Genomic DNA, 10,891 nt, shown 5'->3' with positions numbered 1-10,891 from the left:
AATAGTGGTCTTATACAATATTTGTCCTTTTGCAACTGATGAATTTCACTGAGCATAATGCCTTCCAGTTTCCTCCATGTTATGAAATGTTCCATGGATTCATCATTGTTCTTTATCAATGTGTAGGATTACACTGTGTGAATATACCATAATTTATTTATCTGTTCATCCACTGATGGGCACCTTTGTTGCTTCCATCTTTTTGTAGATGTAAACACTGCTGCAGCGAGCATAGGTGTGCATATATATGTTCGTGTAAAGGCTGTTATTTCTCTAGGATATATACCAAGGAGTGGGATTGCTGGATCGTATGTTAGTTCTATTTCTAGCTTTTTAAGGTAGCGCCAAATCAATTTCCAAAGTGGTTGTACCATTTGACATTCCCACCAGCAGTGTATAAGTGTTCTAGTGTCTCCACAACCTTTCCAACATTTATTATTTTGTGATTTTTGGATTAATGCCAGCATTGTTAGACAGAGATGGAATCTCATTGTAGTTTTGATTTGTATTTCTCTGATGTGAGCATTTCCTCATGTGTCTCTTAGCTACCTGCATGTCTTCTTTAGTGAAGTACCTATTCATATCCTTTGCCGATTTTGTCTTTTTGTTGTTGAGTTTTTGCAGTGTCATGCAGATTTTAGATATCAGATGCTGATTGCAAATGTCATAGCTAAAAACTTTTTCCCACTCTTTGTAGGTAATAGTTTTACTCTTTTGGTGAAGTGCTTGGATAAGCACAGGTGTTTGATTTTTAGCAGCTCCCAGTTATCTAGTTTCTCTTCTGGTGTTTGTGCATTGTTAGTAATGTTTTGTATACTGTTTATGCCATGTATTAGGGCTCCTAGCATTGTCCCTGTTTTTTCTTCCATGATCTTTATCGTTTCAGATTTTACATTTAAGTCTCTGATCCATTTTGAGTTAGTTTTTGTGCATGGTGTGAGCTATGGGTCTTGCTTCATTTTTTTGCAGATGGATAGCCAGTTATACCAGCACCATGTGTTAAAGAGACTGTCTTTTCACTATTTAACTGACTTTGTGCCTTTGACAAATGTCAGCTGCTCATATATGGATGGATTGATGTATGCATTCTCCTTTCTGTTCCATTGGTCTATGTATCTGTTGTTGTACCAGTACCAGGCTGTTTTGACTACTGTGGAGGTATAGTAGATTCTAAACTCAGGTAGTGTGAGGCCTCCCACTTTGTCCTTTTTCAGTAATGCTTTACTTATCCAGGGCCTCTTCCCTTTCCATATGAATTTGGTGATTTGTTTTTTCATCTCATTAAAAAATGTTATTGAAATTTGGATCACAATTGCATTGTTTGTATCTATTGATTGCTTTTGGTAGAATAGACATTTCTACAATGTTAAGCCTTCCTATCCATGAGCAAGGCATGTTTTTCCACTTATGTAGGTCTCTTTTGGTTTCTTGCAGTAGTGTCTTATAGTTTTCTTTGTACAGATTTTTTTACATCTCTGGTAAGATTTATTCCTAAGATTTTAGAACCTGTTATACTGCCACAGCAGTCAAAACAGCCTGGTACTGGCACAACAACAGATACATGGACCAATGGAACAGAATTGAGAATCCAGACATAAATCCATCCACATATGAGTAGTTGATATTTGAAAAAGGCCCCAAAACAGTTAAATGCAGAAAAGACAGCCTTTTTAAGAAATGCTACTGGCACAACTGGATATCCATCTGCAAAAAAAAAATGAAACAAGAACCATACCTCACTCCATGCACAAAAACTAACTCAAAATGGACCAAAGACCTAAATATAAAATCTAAAACAATACAGATCATGGAAGAAAAAATAGGGACAACAGTAGGAGCCCTAATACATGTCATAAACAGTATACAAAACATTATAAAGAATGTAGAAGAAAAACTAGATAACTGGGAGCTCCTAAAAATCAAATACCTATGCTCATCCAAAGACTTCACCAAAAGAGTAAAAAGACTACCTACAGACTTGAAAAAAGTTTTTAGCTATGACATTTCTGATCAGAGCCTTATCTCTAAAACCTACATGATACTGCAAAAACTCAACTGCAAAAAGACAAATAACCCAATTAAAAAATGGGCAAAAGATACGAATAGACACTTCACTAAAGAAGACATTGAGGTAGCTAAAGGATATATGAGGAAATGTTCACGATCATTAGACATTAGAGAAATGCATATCAAAACTATAATGAGATTTCATCTCACTCCAACAAGGCTGGCATGAATCCAAAAAACACAAAATAATAAATGTTAGAGAGGCTGTGGAGAGGTTGGAACACTTCTACACTGTTGGTGGGAATGTCAAATGGTACAACCAGTTTGGAAATCGATTTGGTGCTTCCTGAAAAAGCTAGAGATAGAACTACCGTACGATCCAGGAATCCCGCTCCTTGGAATTTATCCTAGAGAAATAAGAGCCTTTACACGAACAGATATATGCACACCCATGTTTATTGCAGCACTGTTTACAATACCAAAAACATGGAAGCAACCATGGTGCCCATCAATGGATGAATGGATAAATAAATTATGGTATATTCACACAATGGAATACTATGCATCGATAAAGAACAGTGAGGAATCTGTGAAGCATTTCATAACGTGGAGGAACCTAGAAGGCATTATGCTGAGTGAAATCAGTCAGTTACAAAAGGAGAAATATTATATAAGACCACTATTATAAGAACTTGAGAAATACTTTAAACTGAGAAGAAAACACTCTTTTTTAAAAAAAAATTTTTTATTGTGCTTTAAGTAAAAGTTTAAAAATCAAGTCAGTCTCTCACACAAAAACCCATATACACCTTGCTACACATTCCCAATTACTCTCCCCCTAATGAGACAGCCTGCTCTGTCCCTCCACTCTCTCTTTTCGTATCTTTTTCGCCAGCTTCTAAGCCCCTCCACCCTCTCATCTCCCCTCCAGGCAGGAGATGCCAACATAGTCTCAAGTGTCCACATGATCCAAGAAGCTCACGCCTCACCAACATCCCTCTCCAACCCATTGTCCAGTCCAGTCCATGTCTGAAGAGTTGGCTTCGGGAATGGTTCCTGTCCTGGGGCAACAGAAGGTCTGGGGGCCGTGACCACCGGGGTCATTCCAGTCTCAGTCAGACCATTAAGTCTGGTCTTATGAGAATTTGGGGTCTGCATCCCACTGCTGTCCTGCTCCCTCAGGGGTTCTCTGTTGTGTTCCCTGTCGGGGCAGTCATCGGCTGTAGCTGGGCACCATCTAGTTCTTCTGGTCTCAGGGTGATGTAGTAGCTGGTTCATGTGGACCTTTCTGTTTCTTGGGCTCGTAATCACCTTGCGTCCTTGGTGTTCTTCATTCTCCTTTGATCCAGGTGGATTAAGACCAATTGAGGCATCTTAGATGGCTGCTTGCTAGCGTTTAAGACCCCAGGCGCCACAGGGGTTAAAAAAATTTTTTTTTTGTGGGGGAGGGGACATAATTCAATCCGTGACAATGGCCAAGCACTTAACCCCTGTGCAAACAGGGCTCTACAAATTCAATTGTATTTTGTTCATTTACTTTGATTTTTTACTCTTATACATAAATATCTCAATAGGCAACTTTGTAAATATATTTCTGTAGATGTCTTTTATTTCCTAAGGATAAATTCCTCAAAAAGGAATTTGGGATGATAGTTGACATTTTAATATGTATTACAATTGCCTATCAGAACTTTTTTTTTTGAGTATTGTGTTTTTGGTGAAAGTTTACACAGTAAATTAAGTCCCCATTGTGTGTATTAACTTGGTTAGGCGATGATTCCCAGTATTCTGTGGTTGTCCTCCATGTTGTGATTGTAATTTTATGTTAAAAAGGATTAGGGTGGGACTGGGTAATGCCCTTACCAGGTCACATCCCTTATGTAAAGGGAGTTACCCTGGAGTGTGGTCTCTGAAGAGATAAAACGAAAGGGAAGCTAGCAGAGAGTTGGGGACCTTATACCACCAAGAAAGCAGTGCCAGGAGCAGAGCACATCCTTTGGACCTGAGGTTCCGGCCCTGAGATGCTCCCAGACTAAGGGAAGACTGATGACAAGGACCTTCCTCCAGAGCTGACAGAGAAAGAAAGCCTTCCCCTGGAGCCGACGCCCTGAATTAGGAGTTGTAGCCTACTAGACAGAGTGAGAATAAATTTCTCTTTGCTAAAGCCATCCACTTAACTAAGACAGCCACTAACCCAAACGTCGATGGTTCTGCCATTTGAATCCACCAGCGTTTCAGCGGGAGATGTGGGAGTCACCTTCTGAGTGATTACTCACAGGAATCCCTGAGGGGCAGTTATACTCTGTCAGATAAAGTGGCTAAGAGTCTGAATAGACTCCCCAGAAATGGGTTTTCTAAGAACATTTAAGGATTTTATGTTACATGAATTAATGATAAAACAAGATACAAAACGTAGATGTTCATGGGAAACAAGACCAAGGATACTCAGATAAAATTGATTTTTTAAACTAGAAAATTATTAGAATTGATTGTGAATCCAAGAACTGATTCAGAAGAAATAAATGGTACAAGCCTCTACAAAAAGCAATCAAGAAAAATATGAATAAAGTTAAAAACAAGAAGAATAGTAATAAATACAAAAAGATTGTTAAACATATATAGAAATACTAGACACAATCACAGTAATATATTTGAAAACCTAGTGAAGTAGATGATTTTCTGTAAAAATGTAAAGGCAGCCAAAACTAACATACATGAAATAAAAAGCAATATAGTTCACTAAGTGAGGGAGACATTTAAAAACATTACTGTCTTCTCTCATCCACATACAAACTAAAGGCTGGTGATTTCTTTCAAGGAACAGGCACTTTCTATCATATTATGAAGAATTTTTGGATATGTAGACTAAATATTGAAAACACTCCCATGCTTTCTTCAAGGCAAACATTAAGCAAATCTGACAAGTATGAAAAAGAAGATCATACGTTAAACTCAGAAACAGCCTCGGATGCTGAATCCTGCCAGTTTGCGCACAAGCTGTCACCCTGACCCATCTCTGAAATGAGAAGGTAAGGAAAACCCAGAGCATCCTGTTCAGTGGTGGTTTACCCAGTTTCAAATATTTCTCAATTTTTTATTTCCCATGATTGTTTTAAAAGTAAATTTGCAATCATATTTTTTTCTTTCTAATCCTTTTTTTTATTGTACTTTAGGTAGTTTTCAGAGCAAAGTAGTTTCTCATTAAACACTTAGCACACATATTGTTTTATGGCATTAACAACCCCACGACATGTCAACACTCCCTTCTCAACCTTGGGTTCCGTTTTACCAGCTTTTCTGTCCCCTCCTGCTTTCTAGTCCTTGTCCCTGGGCTGTTGTGTTCCTTTAGTTTCATTTGTTTTATGGGTCTAATCTTTGGCTGAAGGGTGAACCTCCAGAGTGACTTCACTATTGAGCTAATAGGGTGTCTGGGGGCCATACTCTCAGGATTTCTCCAGTCTCTCTCAGGCCAGTAAATTTGGTCTTTTTTTGTGTGTGTGAGCTAGAATTTTTCTCCAGCTCTGTCCGGGACCTTCTATTGTGATCCCTGTCAGAGCAGCCAATGGTGATAGCCGGGCACCATTTAGTTGTACTGGACTCAGTCTGGTGGAGGCTTTGGTAGATGTGGTCCATTAGTCCTTTGGACTAATCTTTTTCTTGTATCTTTAGTTTTCTTCATTCTGCCTTGCTCCAGAAGGGGTGAGACCAGTGGAATATCTTAGATGGACACTCACAGGCTTTTAAGACCCCAGGCACTACTCACCAAGATAGAATGTAGAACATTTTCTTTATATACTATGTTACGCCAATTGAGCTAGATGTTCCCCAAGATCATGGTCCCCACAGCTCTCAGCCCAGTAATTCATTCCCTCAGGGAGTTTGGATGTGTCTATGGACCTTCCTTGTACAGGTTCTGCTAACTTCCCAGTATTTGCACATATTGTTTTGTGACATTGGTTGCCATTCCCATGACATGTCAACATTCTCCCCCTCTCGACCTTGAGTTGCCCGTTACCAGCTTTCCTGTCCCCTCCTGCCTTCTGGTCCCTGCCCCTGAGCTGCTGTGCCCATTTAGTTTCATTTCGTTGTATGGGCCTGCCTATTTAGCTGAAGGGTGAACATCCGGAGTGACTTCATTACTGAGTTAAAAGGGTGTCCAGGGGCCATATTCTTGGGATTTCTCCGGTATCCGTCAGACCAGTAAATCTAGTCTTTTTTTTGTGAGTTAGAATTTTGTTATAGATTTTTCTTCAGCTCTGTCCAGGACCCTCTATTGTGATCCCTGTCAGAGCAGTCAGTTGTAGTAGCTAGGTACCATCTAGCTGTGCTGGACTCAGTCTGATGAAGGCTGTGGTAGTTGTGGTCCATTAGTCCTTTGGACTAATCTTTCCCTTGTGTCTTCGGTTTTCTTCATCTTCCCTTGCTCCAAAAGGTGTGGAATCAGTGGAGTATCATAGATGGATGCTCACAAGCTTTTAAGGCCCCAGACTTGAAATTACATTTTAAATAGTAAATTTCCATTATGTTTAAATGAAGAAACAAAATTACTAGTGAGTACATTTTGCTAAAGGAACCTGGTGGAAATAAGGGCAGTAAAATAAAAATTGTGGAGATTGCATAGCAATTTGGAAAATGTTATAAAATAAAAGCAAAAAGCTGGGATCTAAATTAGAATCTATGTACAAATACCTGAGCACATTGGCAGAAGACAAGAAAAAGCTGAAGTTGGCATGATTGGGCACTGGAATTGAGGAAGACAGTTCTTTCTTGTTTAATTACCTATATTCCTACTGTTATGTTGTATGGTACATAAAGCTCAGGTTAAAAGGTAAGAATAATTAGCTAAAACGCTTAGCAGAATTAGGACTTCCCAGAGCCCTAAATGAACCCTTCCACTGTTGAGCATAGAGAAATTCAGAGAACATCAGTGTCAGACAAGGTCACTCTGTGACTATGATGGATCAAGACAAAACAAGACCACTGTGCTCATTTCTGAGCCCAGACAAAACCATAAACATAGTCCAAACTCCAGAAATGACCAAACCCCCCCCCATCCTGGCTGATATGAGTGATGTTGATTCCTTACCAGTTACAGCTTCCGGCTCCCTCTAGTCTTTGTCCCTCTAGATAAGATATTGACATGCCCAATAAGAATTACCCCTGATTTCTGACAACATGGAATCCAGAACAGAGCACCAACTCCTTAAATCCTCACCTAAATCAGCTCACACTCAAATCCTACAAGACCTTTCTAACATCCTCCTACTGAGAAGTCCCATGGTTCCCCATTGAGTATGTCCTTTCTTGTTGTAATGTGTAATAGACACAATAAGCTAGAGGTGTGTTACTGGTGGTTATGGCTGGAGGGCATTGGCAGTTGGAATAGTTGTGTCATTTGGTAAAACAATTCTCTTTCCCTCTTTAACCTGAAGAGTCTGTATGAAGTGTTTCATTTTCCCAAGACAAATACATGGATGGACAACTGCTGTTTCAGAGAATAAAAAAAAATAGGAAGAAAAAAAAAAGATTTTATTACAAACTATCCTTTATGACTTTCAGAGTCCATGTGATTATTGAACAGAAAAAAATTTCATAGAAATCACTTTTCTTAGGGCCCCTTTCATGTCCTTGTTCCTGAGGCTGTAGATGAAAGGGTTCAGCATGGGGGTCACCACTGTGTACATCACAGCAGCTGCGATGTCTTTCTCAGCTGAGTGGGAGGATGAAGGGTTGAAATACACAGCAATGATTGTGCCATAGAAGAGGTAAACCACAGCCAGGTGGGAACCACAGGTGGAGAAGGTTTTCCATCTTCCTTTTGTGGATGGGACTCTAAGGACAGCAGAGATGATGCAAATGTAGGAAACCAGGACGCAAACAAATGGGGTGATTATTATCAGGGACCCCTCAGTGAGAATCATCATCTCATTGAGGTGTGCGTCCGAGCAGGAGAGTCTCAGGAGAGGAGTCACATCACAGAAGAAGTGGGGGATCACATTGTCTGCACAGAACAAGAGTTGGGCCATCAGCAGGGTATGGAACAGAGCATTCAGATTGGCAGTGACCCACAACCCAGTGACCAGCAGGGCGCAGAGCTGATGGGACATCTTTGTTCTGTAGTATAAAGGGTGGCATACAGCAACAAAGTGATCAGAGGCCATCACAGCCAGTAGAAAATTGTCCATGTCTGCAAACATAATGAGAAAATACATCTTCATGAGACACCCAGGGAAGGAGATTGTCTGACTCTGGAGTATGTGATTTGCCAGCATTTTAAGAACAATGGCAGAGGAGAAGCAGATGTCCACAAAGGACAGGTTGCTGAGGAAGAAGTACGTTGGAGTGTGCAGGTGGGAGTTTGCACCAATAGCCAGGATGATGAAAAGGTTTCCCAGGACTGTGGCCAGGTACATGCTCAGAAAGAAGCTGCTACTGCTGGGGCTGCCTGGAGAACCCCAGGAGGAGGAACTCGGAGACACTCCACTGGTTTACCCCGCTCATGGGCATAAAAAAAAAAAAAAAACAGGTTAATGCTCAACAACAAATTCAGAAACCTAGGCATGGACGTTGAAAATGTGACAAATCAAGCTTCAAGTTGAACCACATTTGCAAATCAGATGATAGCGTTGCTAAGACAGAATCAGCACATCCCAACTGTACACCTGATTTCCAACACTTAATCTGGATGTGATTTCTACTGGAATCACTGGCACTTATTTTGTAATTTAACGTTGAAAAAACACAGCCCAACTCTGGCTATCTGTCTCTGCTTACATTTTCCTGTTTCCACTCCCAAGTGGGGCTATTCAAGTATTTTCTGAGGAATCCTTGCTTTCTCATGTGTGGTACTCATTAGAGATGGCTAACGATACCTGTATGCTCCATTTTGTGGATAGGAATGTTGGGAACACATTAAAAGCTGTACTTAGCCCATAAAACCATTTGGGCTAAAGGATAGTCTGAAGTGGGGGGGTGCCTTTAGGAGCAGCCAGAACACTGTTATTTATTAACTCTAGACCACTTTTGAGATCTCTTTCCCACCCACATGGTTTAGCCTTTTCTCAGAGTAGAACCTCCTAATCCAAATAGTCACAGGGTACTGGGGCCCCAGCTATCACGTTTATCCTACATTCCCTCTCCCTCACCATAGCTGGTTGGACCACGGTATTTGGAACTGGGATTGGGAGATGTTGTTGTTGTTAGGTGCTGTCGAATTGGTTCTGACTCATAGTGACCCCATGCACAACAGAACACTGGCCGGTCCTTCACCATCCTCACAATTGTTGCTGTGTTTGAGCCCATCGTTGTAGCCATTGTGTCAATCTATCTCATTGAGGGTCTTACTCTTTTTCACTGACCCTCTACTTTACCAAGCCTGATGTCCTTCTCCAGGGGCTGATCCCTTCTGACAACATGTCCAAAGTATGTGAGACACAGTCTCGCCATCCTTGTTTCTAAGGAGCATTCTGGTTGTACTTCTTCCAAGACAGATTTGTTCATTCTTCTGGAAGTCCATGGTATATCCAATATTCTTCACCAACGCCAGAATTCAAAGCTATCAATTCTTCTTCGGTCTTCCTTATTCATTGCCCAGATTTCCTATACATATGAGGCAATTGAAAACACCATGGCCTGGGTCAGGAGCACCTTAGTCCTCAAGGTGACATCTTTGCTTTTAAACACTTTAAAGAGATCTCTTGCAGCTGATTTCCCCAATGCAACGCGTCTTTTGATTCCTTGACTGCTGCCTCCATGGGTGTTGATTGTGAATCCAAGTAAAATGAAACCCTTGAAAATCTCTATCGTGTCTCCGTTTATCATGATGTTGCCTGTTGGTTCAGTTGTGAGAATTTTTGTTTTCTTTATATTGAGGTGTAATCCATACTGAAGGCCGTGGTCTTTGATCTTCATCATTAAGTGCTTCAAGTCTTCTTCACTTTCAGCAAGCAAGGTTGTGTCATCTGCATAATGCAGGTTGTTAATGACTCTTCCTCCAATCTTGATGTCCCATTCTTCTCTGTATAGTGCAGCTTTTGGGATTATTTTCTCAGCATACAGATTGAATAGGTATGGGGAAAGGGATACAACCCTGACCCTCACCTTTCCTGACTTTAAACCATGTAGCATCCCCTTGTTCTGTCCGAAGGACTGCCTCTTAATCCACGTGCAGATTCCTCATGAGCACAATTAACTGTTGTGGAATTCCTGTTCTCCGAAATGTTATCCATAATTTGTTATGATCCACACAGTCGAATGCCTTTGCATAGTCAATAAAACACAGGTAAATATCTTTCTGGTATTCTCTGCTTTCGGCCAGAATCCATCTGACATTAGCAATGATATCCCTGGTTCCACATGCTCTTCTAAATCCAGCCTGAATTTCTGGCAGTTCCCTGTTGATGTATTGCTGCAACCACTTTTGAATGATCTTCAGCAAAATTTTACTTACATGTAATATTAATGATACTGTTCGATAATTTCTGCATTTGGTTTCATCATCTTTCTTGGGAATAGGTGTAAATATGGATCTCTTCCAGTCAGTTGCCAGGTACCTGTCTTCCAAATTTCGTGGCGTAGACAAGTGAGCACTTTCAATGCTGCATCCATTTGTTGAAACATTTCAGTTGGTATTCCGTCAATTCCCAGAGCCTTGTTTTTTGCCAATGCCTTCAGTGCAGCTTGGACTTCTTCCTTCAGTAACGTCGGTTCCTGATCATATGTTACCTTCTGAAATGGTTGAATGTAGACCAACTCTTTTTGGTATAGTGACTCTGTATTCCTTCCATCTTCTTTTGATGATTCCTGCATCGTTTAATATTTTCCCTATAGAATCCTTCAGTATTGCAACTCAAGGCTTGAATTTTTTCTTCAGTTCTTTCAACTT

At 40.5% G+C, this 10,891-nt stretch overlaps 1 protein-coding gene across 1 annotated transcript; it reads right to left on the bottom strand.

The window, feature by feature from the left end:
• Positions 1–7,491: 7,491 nt before the first annotated feature.
• LOC100654626 (olfactory receptor 1F1-like) lies at positions 7,492–8,508 on the bottom strand. Its single transcript, XM_023557452.2, is given in 2 exon segments — positions 7,492–8,439; positions 8,441–8,508. Coding segments are annotated over 2 exon segments (930 nt in total). The 3' UTR covers positions 7,492–7,577.
• Positions 8,509–10,891: the final 2,383 nt, after the last annotated feature.

The sequence above is a fragment of the Loxodonta africana genome, chromosome 12, assembly GCF_030014295.1.
Source record: "Loxodonta africana isolate mLoxAfr1 chromosome 12, mLoxAfr1.hap2, whole genome shotgun sequence".
NCBI lineage: Eukaryota > Metazoa > Chordata > Mammalia > Proboscidea > Elephantidae > Loxodonta > Loxodonta africana.
The sequence above is the reverse complement of the archived record's forward strand: the minus strand, read 5'-3'. Positions and strand labels throughout refer to the sequence as shown.